The sequence below is a fragment of the Ursus maritimus genome, unplaced genomic scaffold (genome assembly GCF_017311325.1).
Source record: "Ursus maritimus isolate PB19 unplaced genomic scaffold, ASM1731132v1 scaffold_27, whole genome shotgun sequence".
NCBI lineage: Eukaryota > Metazoa > Chordata > Mammalia > Carnivora > Ursidae > Ursus > Ursus maritimus.
In genome coordinates this window covers 19469831-19489798 of record NW_024425230.1, presented here as the reverse complement: position 1 = coordinate 19489798, position 19968 = coordinate 19469831, and the positions used below count along the sequence as shown (strand labels likewise).

General features: G+C 50.2%; 1 protein-coding gene across 4 annotated transcripts in view; it reads left to right on the top strand.

Annotated features, from left to right (window-relative positions):
* Positions 1 to 19968, top strand: part of NTRK3 (neurotrophic receptor tyrosine kinase 3) — a 367569-nt gene that overhangs the window by 97672 nt on the left and 249929 nt on the right. For all 4 annotated transcript variants that reach the window (XM_040642769.1, XM_040642772.1, XM_040642771.1 and 1 more), the window contains exon 4: positions 12278 to 12346. In XM_040642769.1, coding sequence (XP_040498703.1) covers positions 12278 to 12346 — 69 coding nt within the window. The remainder of the gene's footprint in view (positions 1 to 12277; positions 12347 to 19968) is intronic.

Below are 19968 nucleotides of genomic sequence, written 5' to 3'. Positions count from 1 at the left end.
TGCTCAGTTTAGTCGGTTTCTAACTCTGTCCCAGCCCTCCTGCCGACTGCCTAGCGGCACCTCGCACTTGGCAGTCGTCCACCCAGGTTCAGATGGGGATGCTAAATCCCCTTTCTAGTTGTTAACAGTGGCTTCCGTTCCCAGGAGCTCTTGCGGGAGATTCCTCTACTTTTCACATGGCGTCTCTTTACATCTGGACACATGGCTGTTTTATTCTCTCCTACACGTTTGATCAGCCAGGTTTTCAGGGCAGGAGGAGTTGGTAGGAGGTGAAGTCAACTCCTTGGGAAGATGGAATTTCCCTCCATCAGTGGCTCTGGAAGTGTGGTTCCCTAACCGGCAACATCAGCCTCCCCTGGGAACGGCTTAGCAATGCAGATTCCAGGCCAGACCCTGAATCAGGAACTCTGGGAGGGGGAGCCTAGGTGTCTGGGTTTTATCAGCGTCCAGGTGGTGCTGATTCCCAGAGCTGGAGAGCCCGTGCCCTAGATGCTAACCCCAAACCCACCCCTGGCCTGGGCTCCTTCCAACCACTCAACGCACAGGAGGGATGATAGGCAATGTTGGCCTAATCGCGTTTCCTTATAAACAGGCCAAAGCAGCTTTCTGCTCATAATTTTATTGTTTTGGGGAGAGCCATCGATCTTCCTTGAATCCCAAGACTAGATCTTAGAACAGAGATCTTCGGTGCCTGGTGTAGCTAAACGATAATTAGCAGGAACGTGCTTTTCAACCCTCCGGCCCCTGCCCAGCCTCTCCCTGCCAGCCTCCCCGGACTGGACTCAGGTTCCCTGGTCCTGACAATGTGCTTGGCCTTTTCCCCACCAGCGCCGGTGGGGCCGCAGCCACACTCACTTCGGCTTCCCTCCTCCCTCAAGAGCCCCCGCTTTGCTTCTAGCTACTTTCTTGATTGTCCCACAGACACTCTCTCTGCGTCTTTGTTTTTCTCTTGTCACAACGGCTCTCGAGTGAAAAATGAGGGTCCCCACCTCCCTGTTCACGTACCAAAGCCTCTGTTGGGGGCTGTGGCTCCCGGAACCAGCCCGGGCCTGCTCTCCTCCTCTGTCCCCGAGGGGGCCCGCTGGTAGGAACACCCCCTGTCTGTCAGGCCTCCCCTCGCCCCCCCCCTCCCTCCCCAGGCTCCAGAGAGAGCTCTCCTGCTTCAGGGCAATTAGCTTTTGGTTAATTTGTCTGAAATGAAACTCCCAAGGAGCAAAACGCCTCAGAATAGTCTGAATAACATTCAAGGTCTGGCGAGAACCCGACTGCATGAAGGCTCAGAGCTGATGTTAAGGCCTTTTCATGAGCCCTGCGACCAGACCTCTGCCTCCAGGCTTCACGGTGAGCACTCCCTCTTCCCTGGACCTGTGGGACCTTTAGGCTTTGCCCAGGCATGAGGGCAGTGGGCTGGGCTGGGCTGGAGTTCAGGTCCCAGTGCATCTCGGGGGAGGGGGGGGCGGTATAGATGCTACTTGTTGTGTCATTAAAATGGGTTTCTGTGTTCTTTTGTTGAACTGAGATTTTGTTGATGCCTACGTTCAGGGGGTCATCGCCTGGGCCTCTGGCCCCTGTTTGCATGGGCTTGGGCTTGCTGCAGCTTCCGCGGTGACTGGAGATGGGCAGATAAGGGCAGAGACGCCGTGCCTGAACAATGATAGATTGTGTTTATCAAGGGCCAGGCCTTGCGCCAGCTGCTTTCTGTACCCCATTCGACATGGCATGTTTAATCCTCACCGCCACGCAAAGGGACAGGCCCTGTCCGTGTCCGCAGCATACATAGGAGCAGAGAGGTCGGGGAATGTACCCAGGGTCACAGAGCATGGAAGCAGCAGAGGTGGGACCGGCGCCCAGTCCCATGTGATGTCAAAGTTCTATGGGAATTCAGCTGAACTTACTGTACGTTTACTGAGCACTTACTATGCTCCAGGGGCTATAAGGGCTCTCCAGCTGAAAGGAAGTGGTTCTCCACGTGCAGGGAGAGCAGTCTTCTGGGGAAGGAGGCCAACACCTGCAGAGCCGTCCGTCAAAGCCAGCAGTCTGAGATGTGGCCCAGACAAAATGCATGGGAGGAAGAGGAGGGCAAGAAGGTTCTGGGGTGGGCGGCATGGGCTGTTCTTAGGCCCATCTGCACCGTGCCTACAGGACAGGGGGCAAGAGCCTGAATGGGTATAGGGCACTGGGGGCTGTGGTATGGAGATGGAGAAGTGCCAGGAAGTTGTGAGGGTACCGCCAGTTCCGTGATCCCACTCTGTTTATGGGGGTGGGGTGTCTTTAGGGTTAGTTATGGGGAGGAAGATGGGTGGTGATGGGAGGACATGCAGATGGGCTTTAGGTCATCGTGTGAAAAGACTTGAACTTCAAGGGGGAGCCTGCACTTGATTAGGTGGGCCCAGCATTCTTTTTTTTTTTGTTTTTTTATTATATTATGTTAGTCACCATACAGTACATCCCTGGTTTCCGATGTAAAGCTTGATGCTTCATTAGTTGCGTATAACACCCAGTGCACCATGCAATACGTGCCCTCCTTACTACCCATCACTGGTCCATCCCATTCCCCCACCCCCCTCCCCTCTGAGGCCCTCAGTTTGTTTCTCAGAGTCCATAGTCTCTCATGCTTCATTCCCCCTTCTGATTACCCCCCCTTTCTTTATCCCTTTCTTCCCCTACCGATCTTCCTAGTTCTTATGTTCCATAGATGAGAGAAATCATATGATAATTGTCTTTCTCTGCTTGACTTATTTCACTTAGCATTATCTCCTCCAGTGCCATCCATGTTGCAGCAAGTGTTGAGAACTCGTTCTTTCTGATAGCTGAGTAATATTCCATTGTATATATGGACCACAACTTCTTAATCCAGTCATCTGTTGAAGGGCATCTTGGTTCTTTCCACGATTTGGCTATTGTGGACAATGCTGCTATGAACATTGGGGTGCATATGGCCCTTCTCTTCACTACGTCTGTATCTTTGGGGTAAATACCCAGTAGTGCAATGGCTGGGTCATAGGGTAGCTCAATTTTTAACTTTTTAAGGGACCTCCACACTGTTTTCCAGAGTGGCTGTACCAACTTGCATTCCCACCAACAATGTAGGAGGGATCCCCTTTCTCCACATCCTTTCTAGCAATTGTTGTTTCTTGCCTTGTCAATTTTTGCCATTCTAACTGGGCCGAGCATTCTGAACGTCCAGTGATCACGCCCAAGTCTGGTGTCTCATGTGTGGGGCCACCCTCCTTCTCCATCTTGCCAGCATGCCTCTTTCCCTGCCTGTCCTGAGCTTCTGTAGCTTGAGGGGACACTGGCAGCTTCCCAGTGGTGTTGCCATGTGGTTGGGGACGACTGGAGTGGTTCCTTTCCACAGGGCAAGCCACGTGGCTGCTGGGTCCTGGGATGGATTGGCATCTGGAGAGAGAACGGCTGCCCTTTGGAGAACTTACAGTTCTACTTCTCCACCTGTTGGCGGCTCCTCTCCGCTGAGGACCCCAGTCAGCGCCTGGCTTGTACAGATGCTCGAGAGCTGCCATCCGTGTCTCTTAAGCCCTTGAAATGTGGCCAGTCCAAATGGAGATGTGTCATGAGTGTAAAGTACACGTGGATTGCAAAGATGGAACATGCACACAAAAGAAGATGAGTTATCTCACTAGCGTTTATTATGTTGATCACATAAATGGATGACACTTTATATTTGCTGAGTTAAGTGTAACGTAGGAATACAACTACTGTCATCTCTTTCTTTTCACTTTCTAAAATGTGACCACTAGACATTTGAATTAGCATAGATGGCTCCCGTTATTTTTCCATGGGTGAGTGCTGGCACACTTTTTCTGGAAATGTCCACATACTAAGTAGTTTCTGTCTTCCCTGATAGCTACTCAACCCTGTGGCTTTAATGCAGGCTCCGAGGGCGTATGAGTTTTCTGTTGCTGCTGTAACAAATTATCCTAAACATTGTGGCTAAAAACACAAATGGCTTGCTTTATGCTGTGTAGCTTAGAAGCAGCATGGTCCTCGCTGGGCTAAAAATCCAGGTGTCTGCAGGGCTGGGGTCCCTTTTGGAGGCTCTTGGGGAAAATTCATTTCACTGCCTCTTCCAGCTTCTAGAGATCCATGCACAGTCCTTGGCCTGTGGTGCCTTCCTCCCTCTTCAGAGCCAGCACATCCCATGTCTTTTCCTCTCTTCCCTAGTCACATCTTTCTCTGACCCCTCTGTCCCCCCCTTCTACTTCTGAGGACGCTTGTGCTTGCCCTGGGGCCAGGGGATGATTAAGGATAATTTTCTCATCTCAAGGTCCACGCTTTTAATTACATCTGCAGAGTCTCTTTTGACATGGAAGTTGATCTATTCACAGATTCTGGGAACTGGGATGTGGACATCTTCGGAGGACCATTATTCCACCTAGAACATGGGCTCAGACAACACATAAATGAAGGGATGTGGCTGTATTCCAAAAATCTATTTACAAAAACTGAGTGCTAGCCTGCAGACAATAGCTCGCTGACCCCGGCACTCCATGATGGATTCTGCACCCAATTTCCAATGTGTGGGTGTTTTCTTCCCACACCACCAAGCAATTCTGGGACACCAGCTGGGTGTCCTACAATTCAACTCAATTCTGCCACCGACTACCCAGAGACAGCATCGGATCCCACTTCAGAGGCCAGTCCCAAATCCATATTCTTCCTGGTACTTCTGACAACCTGGCTGTAAATCAGAGGTTCCCATGACCCCCTCCACGAGTTCGATTAATTTGCTAGAGTGGCTCACAGGACTCAGCGAACTCATTTACTCACCGGATTACTGGTTTATTACAAAGGATATTAAAGAGTACAAATCAACAGCCAGATGAAGAGATACGTAAGGCCAGGTCTTGAACAAAGGACCTTTCGTCCTTGTGGAGTTTGGCACCTGGCCTGGTAGCATGTAGAAGTATTCTGGATCACCAACCCTGGACCCCTTTTTTATGGGGTTTTTATGGGGCCTTTATTACATAGGCTTGTTTGACTCCATCATTGGCCATTGGTGATTGATTCAGCCTCCACTGCCTCTCCCCTCTCCAGAAATCGGGGGGTGGGACTGAAAGTTCTAATCCTCTATACATGGTTGGTTCCCCTGGCAACCAGCACCCATCTTCAGGGGCTTTACAAAGTCACCTCATTCTCTGAAGCAATCTCAGGAGCTGAGGACAAGAGATCAAATATTATAACAAAAGATGCTCCCACCGCTCTTACTGCTCAAGAAGTTCCGAGGGTTTTGATAGCTGTGAGCCAAGAACCCTGCACCAAGAGTGAATACCTATTTCTTAACCATAACCATCTTTTCTGTATGCTATGTAGGGTGATAATTTTTTGCTAGGTGCTCGATGGAGAAGGTTCTGTGGTCCAATGTTTGAGACTCAGTAGGTCAGATCCTCCTCTTCATAAAGGCTCTGAGAAGTTCTGCAGTGAATAAGCCTGTTTAATTTGTTTAAAACCACATTTTTCAGAGAAGATGAATTTTTTTCCCCCTTGTAATATCCATTAATGTACTGTAGATCTCAGATTCTCAGGAACATTCTCTGGGAAACCCTGGTTCAGCCCAGCACAGGGCCTTGTAGAAAAGCTGTCTCTAGTCTCCTGATCTAAGGTCAAGACACCAGTCACGTCACTTGAGATTTGATTAGAGAAAGCATTTTGGCTTCATTAAAGTTCATTAAATGAGCCATCCAGTGTAATTTAGCTGAATAAAAATGGCTCAAATGGCTTTAACCCCCACCCCCTTTTACAGCAATTTAATTGAGGGAAAAGCAAATATATCAATGATGTAGAAAAATATTTCTTGGTCTTCAAGAGGAACGTTGGGCAGCAGCCCCTGCTTCCTTGTCACAGGCACTGGATTTTAAGAGGTTGGCTCGTAGAGCCTCCTTGGTGGCTGGCAGCAGGCCTTGGGGAAGAGAATGCGTGGCGCTTCCTTCCTTCTCACCCTTTCATCCCAAGGAGGTTGGTGGCAGCCACCTTCATGGCTCCTCATGGTGGGCTGCAGTCACCCGTGGTGTGGGGCCGACCTTGCACAAGGTCGATGAAGCATACATGCCCTGGGTCTTGGAGAAGTGGGCAGTAGACTGGCAGCCTTCTCCTTCTCTGTGGTCCATTGGTTCGTTTTCAGCAAACTCTCTGTGGAGTTGGTGCTGCATGGGGCGGGGGGAGTTCTCCTATCTTGAACTTTCCTTGGGATTCTTCAGCAATTTCCAAAGAATCCTGGTGCAGGGTGGCAGGGGAGGGAGTTGGCTGTTTCCAAGAAGACCAAGGAGATGTTTCTTCTATGGGGAAAAGGAAAGGATTGCCAAGGGGACGTCAGATGTCACGGAAGGAAGAATTGCACTTTTTTTAAAAAAAAGATTTTATTTATTTATTAGAGAGAGAGAGAGAAAGAGAGAGAACAAGTGGGGGGAGGGGCAGAGGGAGAAGAAGGCTCCCGGACTCAGGGCTCTATCCCAGGACCCTGAGATCATGATCTGAACTGAAGGCAGACACTTAACCGACTGAGCCACCCAGGCACCCTGAGAATTGCACCTTTCAAAATGCTGCCTTCTTGGATGAAGGAAATAAGATTTCGATTGTGATGGACGCAGCCAGCAAGCCACACTCCTGGGAGCCTACAAGATGAGGAGGCCTTGACCTCTGCTGCGTTCTGGTTAGCTGTGCTTGGTGCTCTGAGCCCGTACGGTGTTCAGAATGGGGCCTTTTGCAAGCAGTGGAACAGATCCTCTAGGAGAAGCTACCTTTGGGTGCCTGGGTGGCTCAGTTGGTTGGGCGGCTGCCTTGGGCTCAGGTCATGATCCTGGAGTCCCAGGATTGAGTCCCGCATCAGGCTCCCTGCTCAGAGGGGAGTCTGCTTTTCCTTCTGACCCCTTCCCCTCTCATTCTCTCTCTCTCAGATAAATAAAATCTTAAAAAAAAAAAAAAGCCACCTTCGTCTTTGGGCTGCAGCTGAACACACTCCTGGTTCTCAGTGTGTCTTTTTTTTCTCTTTCTTTTCTTTTCTTTCTTTTTTTCTTACTCCAAAGGGTTTATTGAGACAAGTCTCACATCCAAGTCCAGGGCAGAGGGGATGGGGCTTATAAACAGGAACCTGGAAGGGGGCCCGAGAGCTCAGTGGAACCCAAAAAAGAGGGTGAAATAAATAGAGGAAGAGGGTGGAGGGCCCAGGAGGGGAGACATAGACTCTCACACAGTGATAATGACGTTGGGTGGGGGGGCTCCATTAACATCCCATGTATACAGATGTAAGGGGAGTTGTGGGGGATCCGGGGCCCCCAGGTCTCGGAAGATGGTTGGGGGTTCGAAGAGAGAACCTGGCACCTTCTGGCGATCCCTTACACACTCCAGTCCTGAAACGTAACCTGCGCGCCCGGGCCTACCTCTGCCCATAGAAGAGGAGGCACTTCCAGATGTCAGCCACATCCAGGCACTCTGCAAAGCCTCCCATCTTCAGGATCACTGGTGGGTGGGGCTCAGTGTCCCCTTCTCAAGTTTCAGCCCCCAAGGATATGGTGTCTTTGGGGGCAACAGAGGAATTCACGTGGTTGGCTTTTCTTGGCAACAGAATTCATCTTGAGTGACCCTTTGGTTGGACAGTAGGGTTCCCGGGGTGGAGGGTGACATCCTCCCCGATCATGGGTCCTATCCTGCTGCAGTTTGGTTGTTCCCTTTAGGAAGGTCATGGAACTGCTTACCATGCTGTGGTGTTTAGCCTGGGAGGACCCGTGTTCACCAAGCGGTTAATGGCAGGAAGGGCCATCTCAGCCCTACCCTTCCGCTGGGTCCGATTTTGGCCATCTGCGTGTCTGGCTCCCTGTTCCCAGAGCACCCAGGAGCTGCATCGTCATTGTTCATTTCTCTGGGCTCCGGAGACTGGGCTGTAAGAGAGCCAGCAGTGCAGGACAAAATTAATGGCTTTGTTTGGTAGTCTCAGATGAGGGATACGGGGGCAATGTCACAGAGCTTGATTTGGGGAAAGTATTTGATGCCTCATCTCATAAAATCTTGCTCACCAAATTAATTCCAGTGGTCAGGTGGCTGGGAAACTGGCCATTGACCCAAGCAAACGTCAGAAATGGGGGATAATGGATCTGTCAGGGAGGAGGCTTCCGGAAGACGCTGCTGTGGGGCCCAGAGGCAGGATGGTTCTTAACTAAACCCTGACTCTGTCGAGCAGGGCAGCCAGCCCATCAGTTACGGGCGGCATGTGAATAAGGTGAGGCGCTAGCTGGGAGGAAAATCAGGGGCAGTGAGTTCTGAATGGGCGGTGAGTCCATCAAAGCCCCATGTCTTAGTGTCCCCATATTCCTGCACCGTGAGCATTTATAAATGCCTGTGAGGGCAGGGTGGCCAGAGGCGTGCCCTGCTTGTCTTGTGGTGGCTCTGTGTTTGCCTTACTTGTCTTCTGCGCATGTATTTGTCTCTGGGGCTGGGTGCTTCTCTCGCGTGTCTCTGGTGGGGAACGGTGTACATGGACGGTTGTACAGGTTGTGCGCGCTGCGTTTCTCCAGGGTCTCGCGGAGCACGGTGCGTACCTGGAATTTACACATCTGTGTGTTGGTTGCGAACGTTCCTGGGTATGTGGCTTGTTGCTTGTTGATGGGGTCTTTGCGTTAAGGCCACTCAGACCCGTTCAGCTCCACCGCGGAGATGGTAGTAACACCCGCTCCCTGTGGTTGCTGTATATATCAAAGGAGGTCTTGAATGTGAAAGTGCTGAACACAGTACCCGGTGCTGAGTAGGAAGCCCTTGGTGAGTGGGGCTGTTGGTTGTCATGGTAGTGCAGGGAGGCAGGGAGGTGTGAGCACAGGAGAGGAGCCCCTCTGCAGGGGGAGTAAGGGCGGGCCTTCGCTCCAACAGGAGAGATGGTCTGTGTCCCAGTGAGGCGGTGGGGGAGGAGGGGAGTTTGTCGTCGTCGACATAGCGCACGAGTCCTGGAAGAGCTGGAGGAATTGGGGGGCCATTTCCCTTGGGGGGGCCTTGGTGGGCGTGGCAGGAAGGAGATGAAGCCAAGACACCTCCAGGAGAACAGGGCCCATGCCCCCTTTACGGAGTGTCCCAGGCCCCCTCCCCACTCCAGCTTGTAATAAGGAGATAATGCTATTTCTTATTCTTTATTTGCCCAGAATGCCTGTTATTTTCTTTCTTCTAGAATCCAATTTTCTCATGACATTTCTGCCTAATGTAGCAAAACATGACCTTTGTGAAAGGACATTGCTGGCAGCCTGATCCCTGCCTCAGGCTCCCCAGGAACCCCCTGGCACACACTCCCAGGCCGATCCTCCCTCGGAGATGGGCAGGGTCCCCACTTCACCTGCGTTACTCCTGTTTCCTGGGCTGTTGCCCTGCTTCTGTCTGGGGGTGGGGGAGGGGGAGAGACAGATGGGGCTGCTTCTGAGGGCTCAGTGAATCTGGGGTTCCTGGCTGCTGACTCTCCTGGGGTACTGCTCAGTTTTAGGACCGGGAGTTCTGTTTAAGGAGGTGCTGGAGTGAGGGGGAGACCTCATGGCAGGCGGGCCTGTCTGACTTTGGCTGCCACTGCCGCAGGTGTGCGTAGGCAGTGAGCCGGGGAAACAAGACGGAACAGAAGACTTCTACCTAGATGAGTCACTCACATTTGCTGCAACCTGGGGACTCAGGCGTGGTACTGAGACCCAGTGTCCTTGACCCCGAGGTCTGAGCTCCAGGTGCAAAACCTAGTGTAAGGTCAGCCACTCGCTGGGCGTGTGCACCTGATCCCCACTCCACCCCCCTGAGCAGGAGGGGGTCAGGGGAGCTGCGCCCCAGTGGTGTCCTTCAGTGTACACCATGCAGGCCTTCCTTTATCACCCCTTTCCTTCTGATTGGCGGGGCATGGAGGAAGTTTGCAGGCCCAAGACAGACTGGGGGTAGGGGTTTTGGGGAGCTGAGAGTGCAGACAGGTTAAGGTTTATGAACTTTGGTGATTCACGTGTGTTAGAGCTCTTCTTTCTGGGGGAAGCGGGGTATGGGGGCCTACCTTAGCGCTGTGCAGGCTGGAGGACTCTGTAAGGAGACTGCTGGGTGCAGGGGGAGTGGAACGGGAAGCTTGGGACCCCTTCCTGTGGTCCCCTTCCTTTGTCCACCAGTCCCCTGCACCCGCAGAAAGGGGGCTGCCTTCCTAACCCGGTCAGCGGCTGTCACCAAGGGTGCAGCGGCCTCAGATGCGAAGGGGAAGCCCTGTTCCTTAGGTTGTCCTTGTGTGCCATCTGTCCCCGCGAACGCTGTGCATGCCGTCTGTGAACCCCCAGCCTGGACATCCCCCATGACCTCCAGACCCAAGTATCCACCAGGCTAGTTGATTTCTCTCTCTGGGTATCCAACAGGCATCTCAAACTTAGCATTTGTAAGGGGAGGCTCATGATCTGAACCCCACCCCCAGATATCACCCTTTTACAGCCTTCCTGGTCTCATTAAATGATCTGGCTGCTTGCCTGTTGCTGGCGTCTTCCTCCCTCCCCTCCCAGACACAATCCAATGCGAGGTTCTGGCGGCGCTGTCCCCCTTCCCCCTTGAATCCACCTGCTTCATTATCTCTAATCCCCTTCCTCAGTACTGCAGCAACCTCCTAATTGTTCTGCCAGTTTCCAATCTTGGTCTCTTCCTTTAAGAAATGGTAATTAGATTATGTCCCTTCCCTACTTGAAGCCATCCAGTGCCTTCTCATTGCTCCTTAAAAAAAATCCAAGCTCCTCACCATGGCCAGCAAGGTGGTTGTGGCTGTCCTCTCTCCTCCTTGTTCCCTACCACACTCCCCTACCTCCTTGCCCACTGGCCCTCTCTCTGCCTTTGCTCTTCTCGCATCCACTGCCCAGAACACCCCAGCCCTGGCACTGGCTCATTCTCGCTCTGGCCTCAGCTCAAGGCTACCATCTTGGAGGGCGCCTCTCTAAGTACCTGCATACAGGAGCTGTCTGCCTCTCCCATATTGGTCATGGCATCACTTTGTTTGTACCCTTCCTTCTCTTCATGGCAAACTGCAGCTCTCCTGCTTATTCATTTGTAACTTGAATATAAGTTTCAGAGGGACCGTCTCATTCATCCACCCTTCATTCCCCCAAGTAGCCTGTATTTGGTTCCTCCCCAAATATCTGCTGTAGGAATCATCTAAGTAGAGGTGCGTGCATGCGTGTACGTGTGTGGGTATAAACAAGAGTCTGCACTAGCCTTTATCACCTGCGTGTTTGATCGACACAGATGCACACATGCTTGTGTGTGTGTGTGTGCATAGATGTTGACCTGCGTGGCGTCTGTACCGCCATCCGATCTCATCAGTGCAGGAGTAGTGTTCCTGCCATGTCACGTCGACTCCAGCGTGTCTAACTGCTGCCTTGAAGGGCTGTTATCACATCAAAAGTTGTTTGTTGAGCCTGGCAACGTGATCACCGTGGGCGTGTTTCTTCTATTATTTGGAAGACTAATGGCTACTCCTTTCCCCTGTACATCCTAATGAGAACAATTAAATAGTCATTAGGAGGAGAACAGAAGTGTGCGCAAAAGCCTGATGTCTTGATCATTGATGGGCCTCTTTGCCGGGGGAGGGACTGGGTAGAAGAAATTGTAGGTGACCTGCAGGGCTTTTCCCCACTGTTGTGAATGTTAAGAATGCTTGTTGGTAAAAGGGGAAGTAGTTTCACTTATGCAAGATGCGTAAGTCCTGGAGATGTGCAGTACAGCATAGTGAGTCATGAACGATACTGGATTGTACACCTAGAAATGCGTTAAGAGGTTATATCTGGTATAATGGTTATTGCAAAAAAAAAAAGAGAGAGAGAGAGGGAGGAGATTTTTAAAGTTGATGGTTAAGTTTATGGCCTTGTTTATGGTGACAGTTTCATGGGTATACACTTACCTTGAAATTCATCAATATGTATACATTAAATACACATAGTTTTTTAATGTCAGTGACATCTCAATAATAAAAATGAAGAAGAATGCTTGTCGGCTTGTGTATCCTGAGAGTTCTGTCCTCCTGTGGGAGGGTGACCTGAACCTTTACTGTGGTGAGAGGATGTGGGAAAATGACCAACAATTTTTTTATTTTTTTACATTTGTAAAATCTCTCCCTTTCCTTTCCTCGAAATCCTCTCCAAACCTTGACTATTGGCAGATACTTTGTTAGCAGAATGGAGCAAGGGAGAAGAACCACAAAGCCAGGCTCCATGAAACAACCAAGCTTCCTACCAAGAGCATTACTTATGCCAGATCTCTCCCTTAATTTCCCCTTTATTTGTCCCTCTTGCAGAAACCTGTCGAGTAACCGGCTCACCACACTTTCATGGCAGCTCTTCCAGACGCTGAGTCTTCGGGAATTGTAAGTTTGGTCTTGAAGACCATTCAACTAGTAGAGTGGTGGTCGCGGTTGGGTGGAGAGAAATGTGGGGCAGTGGAGCCACCTGAGGTTGGGCTCCTTGGGTTGGGTGACACAGAGTATACCATGTTCAGTGAGAGCAAGACACCGTCTTTGTTGCTTGATTTCTGATGCTCTTTCTGGCACATTTCTGAAGAAGACGGGAATCTTACCTCTGAGCAGGACATAGTTCTGTGATCTGTAGGTAATTAGTAGTAATAGCATTTATATTTATAATACCAAAAGTACTTATCAATTTATAATAAATAACATTTGTAATATATGATTTTGTAGATTATCAGGTGTGCTTTCATTTACATGACTTTAGATTTATCATCATGAGCATTATGGGAGATAGGTGTTATTATATCTCCAATATAAAATGTATTTCTTCATTTTAAGGTGAGGGTTCTGAGCCCCCAAAGGCACATGAGACACAGCCAAGATTGCATTGTTAGGGACTGGCTGACCTAGAACTTGAACCCAGGCCTCTGACTTCAGATTGCATGCCCTTTCCATCACTCATAATCTTTTGTCAGCCTATTTGGCTTGCGTATGGGCATCCCGATGGTGGGGGGTGGGAGGCAAGTCTGTGTATTTATTCAATCTGCCTGTGGACTGCTTGGTCTTACTGCCTTCCAAGGCTGATTGATGCACCCCTACCCTCCAGCTATTGTGTACAAACCCTTGTTGGATGGACGGGTGAAAATTCCTGACCACTGCTGGAAAAAATAAGTCGTGTTGACGTGTGTGTCATCAGGGTCATCTCTGTGCATGAAGGACAGCATGTTATGTTGAGGGAACAGATCAAGGAATACATTGGAAAGGAATTGAGACATGGTTGAAATTAGGGAGCCAGGGTTCCAGAGGCACTGCTCATGTGTTCCCTTTTACATAGTGACTCAGATCCAAATTCACCAAATGCAGATTGCTTTACTATCTTTACCAAGAGGCGGTAGCCTTGGATCTCTGCCCATGCTGTTAGCTTTTCAACTTGCCTTCCCTCCACCTGGGAAGACGTGAGTTCACGGATGAGTCAAGATCTTAGCTTTTCCAACCCAGCTGGTCAGGGAGGGGAATATTTACATCCAGTGACCTAATAGCCCATTACCCCATGATGGCCTTGTATACCCTACTTATCCTCATGGACCTGCGAGCCCCTCATTCTTTGAAAAGCTGTTCTAGGGCCGGGAAGTACAGAGGTGATCTCAACAGTGTTGGAGAGTTTAGGACAGTACTGCTGTGGGTTGCCTTCCTTTCTTAGGATTTTACCCTCCTCTGGTATGGCCACAGTAGGTATACACAGTTCTCTAGCTGCATAGGGCTAAAGAGATCCCGAGATACACCGATTAAAAACTGCCTGAGCTTGGGGCGCCTGGGTGGCTCAGTCATTAAGCGTCTGCCTTTGGCTCAGGGCATGATCCCAGGGTCCTGGGATTGAGCCCTGCCTCGGGCTTCCTGTTCCACTGGGAGCCTGCTTTTTCTCCCACTCCCCCTGCTTGTGTTCCCTCTCTTGCTGGCTGTCTCTCTCTCTGTCAAATAAATAAATAAAATCTTAAAAAAAAAAAACTACCGGAGCTTGGAAAAAGGTAAATATATACTTATTTGTGTATACAACGCTGAAAACCTAGACAATGTCACAGATGTCACAGACAGCTAAATGTCAGACCATTAGACTTGATGCATTGCATTCATTCCCATCTTTGTAGGTGGAAAAAAACCTTAGCACTAAATGAACAGGACTGCTAAGATCACTACTAACAACGATTTCTGAGATCTGACTCCATGCGAGGCACTGTGCCAAGCAATCTCTCGAATTATGTACGTTCTTTAATTTAATTCTTGTAATAATTTATTGGTTAGGAATTATTCCTATCACTTCACATTCGGGGACGCTGAGGTACTTAGCAAGGTTAAGTATCTTGTGTCGGGTTCCCCATTAGCCAGTGGTAGCATATGGACTCAAGGTCTTGACCACTCTGCTTAGCTGTCTCTCAGCCTCTTAAAACCTGTTTCCAATTCAAGGATCGGTTCTGCAATCATTCTCAAAAAGTGCATGTTTGCAGTTCTTTCTTACGTCGCCCCAGATCTGATCAGGGGCTCTGCCGTAAAGGAGCTAACTGGGGGCTCTCTTTCTTGGGAGTCTCCTGTCTGCTTCTCCCGGAATGCCTCCCCCTTCATCTGTAGGAATCGAGGGACAGCGTCTCTCTGGGGGACATCTGGGGTCTGCAGTTGGCTGAATTATTGAGAAAACGTTCAGTGTTCCTTCTAAAAAATCATTGGATGTGGAATCAATGGTGTGCTGCCCTGGTGACCTGTTTCATGGAGTTTCAGAAACAGTTGTTCCGTGGATATATATTTAAAGAAAATGTCAGATTTCTCCCAGAGGATCATGGGATTCTGCATTCATCTTTGCCCGGGATCAATACACCGGTGAGCTAGATGTGACTTATGGCAGAATGAAGACGTTCCCTCCAGTGTGAGTCAGTGTGTGAGGGCTGCCACGTCCCCGAGTATTTTATTTCTGTCATATTGTTAGATAAGAAAAAAATTACATGGGAAAATAAAGAAGTCCCCCTCTAAGGAGCGCTTGCCCTGGTAGGGGTCAATTTTTTGAGGAAGAGTTGAATGTTGAGAGTGGAAAATTTATCTTTGGCTGGAGGGGCCTCATGTTGGCTCTTCGCTGTGGCTATGATTAAAATCCAAACAGTCCCAGTTCCTGGCAAATGGAAGAGGGGGTAGTATTTTCTCGTCCGACTTCCTGATTAGTCCACACGGCGCCATCTGCCACGAGCCTTGTAGACTGCCAGGGTCTGCCCAATGGAGCCTGTGGGCTGGGGTGTTGGGGTGGGTTGGGTATTTCCAGGAAGAAAGAATTTTGGCCCTGGAGGAGAGAGGCCAGGGGGAGATGACTTTCTGGGCCGAGGTGGCCGGAAGATCACAAAGCCAGAGTGTGAGGCTTTGAGCCACCTTCTGCAGGATCAGAAGGGGCAAACCGAGGCAGTCCGTGATTTCTGGGCACATTTGATCCTGTCATTGAGTATCTCTGCCTGCCCCAACCAGACCCTCCCCCACTGGAGGATCCTTGATACAAGAACGAATGCTGTTGGGGTTCTCCATCCAAGGGCTGAGTCTCTACGACCTTTCCAATAGTAGAGAAGGAGACAAAAGAGCCATATATTGAGCACCTATTATGAACAAAGTCCTGTCTCATCTTTGGAGCAACCCTCCATGGGAGGTATCATTATAACCAGTTATACAAATGAGGGATTGAGGCTTGGCCAAGTGAAACAACTGGTCCAAGATCACAGAGCTTATCAATCATAATGGGAATTAGTAGTATGATAATTAGCATTACCGCCACCCAGGTCTGCTGTTTCCAAAGACCAGGGCTCTTTCCTTAAACAACTCAGCAAACTTCCCCCATCCTCCATACTTGCTGTCTCCTTCTGGAAACCAGTCTCAAGATGGTGGGTTCCTGAGTGGAATCACTGGGTGGGGGGGCCCAGACAAGTTACCATCTCAGAGCCCTGGTCATGAGCCGGAGGCTTCCCTTCCTCGTTTCTCACTTACTTTTGTCAGATGAAGGATATGGTCTCGGCTGAGCACCTCGCCCATTGCCCCTCACTAGTCCAGGCTGTGCTTCTCTTATTAAGAGAACTGGAAGTATCTTTCAGGATTCCCTTTGGAGTACTTAACACTGTTTCAGTGGCACGGGTTTGCAGAAATTTGAGTTGGCATTGCATTTTTGCTCTCAGAAGTTTCTGGTTATATCAAGATGGTGTTTTTTTTTTTTTTTTTCCTTACGGAGAAGACTGGAACTGTCTGTCCAGAAATCAGAGCGGGAATCAAAGAGATTGTCTTAGAGATAAAGAATGAATTAGAAAGAAAAGAAGCTTGGATTCTGAATCCCATGATGCAATTTAGGCAAAGGCAAGAGGCACCGGAGGATATAAACCCACAGCACAGAAACCTTCCAGAAATACCCTAAGGACCATTAGTGTATCTTGAACAGGCTTCTCTTAATACCCTGCACGCACAGAGCAGACATGATTAAAACAGATTGGAATATTTCATTTTCTTAAAGCAAAGTGATAATTACCTCTGGTATAATTTGCAGATTTAATCGACTTGGTAAAATATTAACTCGGTATCTGGGATGGGTTTGGGCTGATCCTGGCACTTTCTTTTCTCCCAGTCTTGGCCATGACCGCTTTCCACGGCTCTCAGAGAAGTCCCTGAACGATCATGTTAATAATAGTGTTACTGTAATAATAATTTCTGGTCTCTTTATAGCCCCTTTCAATTCACAAAGCATGTTATCATGTATTATCACTAATCCTCATAATAACTTTGTGCAGGAAGAGGGTCGAGCACAATTAGCCCCATTTTACAGAAGTTAAAGCAGAATCTTGGGGAAGAAGTTACTGGCCATATTAGTTTGCTAGGGTTGCTTTGACAAATCATGACAAATTGGGAGGCTTCAAACTGTGGAAAGTGACTCTTTACTCTTCTGGAGGTCAGAAGGCCAAAACTAAGGTGTCACAGGGCCACTCTCCCTTCAGGAGGCTCTGAGGAGGAATCTTTGCTTATCTTTTCTGGCTTCTGGTGGCCCCTGGTGTCCTCGGCTTGTGTCAGTGCCCCTCCTGTCTCTGCCTCCATCTTGGAGGCTGTGCTCCCCATCTCTGTGTCTTTGGCCTCTCCCCTCCTCTCTCTTATAAGGACACCTGTCATTGAATCTAGGGCCCGCCCTGAATCCAGAATGATCTTGTCCCATGATCATTCCGTGATCCTTCACTTGATCCCATCCACGTAGACTGTACTCCAGTAAGGTCACATTCATGGGTCTTGGGGGTGAGGACTTGCCCAGATCTTTCGGGGGAGACACAATTCAGTGCATTAGCTTTGCCCAAGGTGACCGCTGGCTCCACTCAAACCTTTGTTTGTGTACCACTTCTGCCATTGTGTTGTTATCTCTGGGAGGCCAGCGCCATCATCACTTGGGCCTCTGGACAGGCTTCCTTGGTTGACTGTAGATCTCCACCCCTTCCCCATTTTCTGTGGCCGGCCCCAGGATTGCCACTGGAAGCACCAGTGCTGTGGAGGGAGAAGAAAGCCAGAGTGATGACTGGAGGAGAGCCAGTGTTTTCTACATACACCGCCATGGCCTAGGCCGTGCAGTGAGGCGTCTGTGTCTGCCTGGATGGGGCTGAGTTTATCTGCGGGACGCCCCTAGGGCCCTGCAATTAGGCCCCAGGCCATGTTGGGGCAAGGGCTGGGTGTGGGTTGAGCTCTGCCCCAAAGCAGCTGCTGCTGTATTATTCTTGGGGCCACCTGTATTATTGATGGGGTGGGGAAGACTTACTTCAGGCTCCTCGAGACAGCGCCCGGAGTCCTGGCCCAAGGCCCCTCTTCGAGACACCGGACTTGCTGGAAGAACGAATGGCATCATGTAGACTGAGGGCTGCCCTTCTCTGCTTCCGGTCCACCTTCCTGAACCCTCTCTCGTCAGGATATGAAGGCTGTGGTAGGTCAGCTCGGTGGGAGGCCCAGGGCACCCCTGTTTTCAGACTCAACATGCTTTCTATTGTGTGTGTGCGCGTGTCTTGCCGGCTAGGAGGAAAGTCCCAGGGGAGAGGGGGAAAGCTGGAGGTTTCTGTGCGGTTTCTAGGAGTCTGTGGAGTAGAGGAAAGGCCGGGTCTCATGGGGCATCCCTTCTAGGGGACCAGGCCCTAGAGGAAAAGGAGGGAAGGAAACAAGAAGCTGTTAATGTGCTCGTGTCTAGCCGTGTCATCCCACCTGATTCTCCCACCAGCCTCAGCACGCTTTGGCACTGTCACCCCTGCAGGGGGCCACCGAGAAGTCGGGGGGCACAGCAGTGTGGGGCTCGGGTAAGGCAGGATTCAGTAAAGCACATGGTCTTGAAGCAGCCCAGCCCAGCCAGCCCCTCACTTGCTGATCTTTTCCACCCAGGTGGATAATTTGTATTTTTACAACTACTTCATAATGAATGACCACATCTTGTCAAGCGAGCATCTGGGAAAACCCAGGCTGACCTGGGTCAGTTTGCGTATATGCAAGCATCTGGACCCTCAGTATCTTTCCAGCAGAGCTGCCCAGCCTCCCCTCGCCGCCCCTGCGGTGTGAATGCAAACACAGATCCACGTCCTCAGGCCTTCCTGTCCTCCACACGCTGGGCAGCCTAGTTTGACCTTCTGCTTTTCCTGACAAAGCCATCACCCGCTTCCTCCCTGACAGGAGGGTTCAATGGGGGTGGTGCGAGGAGGGCATTCCGCATGGTGTTGGGTACGTGGTAGGTGCGACGCAAATGTCATTCCATTTTTATTTCTTAGCTCTCACTTTCTCCTGCCTGCTTGTTTTCTTTCCTCTCTATCCATTGTCTCAGCCATGGCGCCATCTTGCCTTTCCTCTGGGGCAGATGCCTCTGAGACTTCCGGGCCTCATGCTTCACCTTCCTCCTCTAGGACCTCATCCCAGTTCCTCATACACTGAACCTCTTCCTTTCCATTGGTTCCTTCTCTTCTGTTTTCAGCTAAAGACATGTCTCTCCTTCATTGATTTCCTGTCTCCTGGAGCTTAACACCTTGGTGTCATCCTCCACTCTTCCCTTCTGCCTCCAACAAAGCGGCAAATACCACCTTGTCTTCTTTACCATGTCTGTTCCATCTTCCCTTCCCTCTCCCCTGCTTTTACCAGTCTACTCTAGGCCCTTATGAGTGCAGCAGTTCTCAAGTGGGGGTCCAAGGTGCCGTGGGGTCCCCAAGACCCTTTCAGGGAGACCATGAGGTAGAATACTAGACATTACTTGCCCTTTTCACTTCCATTCCCCAGAAGGTGTGCAGTTGAGTTTTCCAGAGGCCACTTGACCTGTGATTACATCGTCGCTCTGGTGACGGATGGGAGTTTGTACTAATGTTTTAAAATGTTCTATTTGAATTCCAAAATGGTAGAGGGGTAGGTATGATCTACATGCACAAACGCTCTTTGAGGCCCCCAGTAATTTTTAAGTGTAAAAAGGAGTTCTGAGACCAAAAAACTCGAGAACCGTGACCTTGAGCCTGCCGCCCTACACGTGCCCGTGCGTGAATGAGGGAAGACGCCCCGTCTGGGTGCAGGTAGCCCCGTGCCAGGCACAGGGTCTCATCAAGGCATGTGAATCAAGGATTTCATCCCCCATTCATCCCGTTGCCTGGGCGCTCTGAGAAATGCACACGCTTCATGCGCAGTGCTGCTGGATTCTTCTTCTCACAGACCCGCTTCGCTCCCATCATTTCGAGCTGTAGGGGCCTCACTGGCTCCCACTGCCCTCTGGATGAATTCCAAGCTTGTTGATGTTTGATGTGGCCGTGAAGGTCCCGCACCATCTGGCTTCCACTCTCGTTTCCAGCTGTATTTCCCAGTGCTCCTTGACATGAACTCTGTGCCCTGGCGCAGCTTTTCTTTCCTGTTTTCCCATCTCAGCCTCCAGCATCGCCGTGAACTCTTCCCCTGGTCTCTGCCCAGGAGCCGCAGAGTTGGGGGTCGTGCTGACTCCTCCGCGTCTCCCTTCACACCCAGCAGTGCCT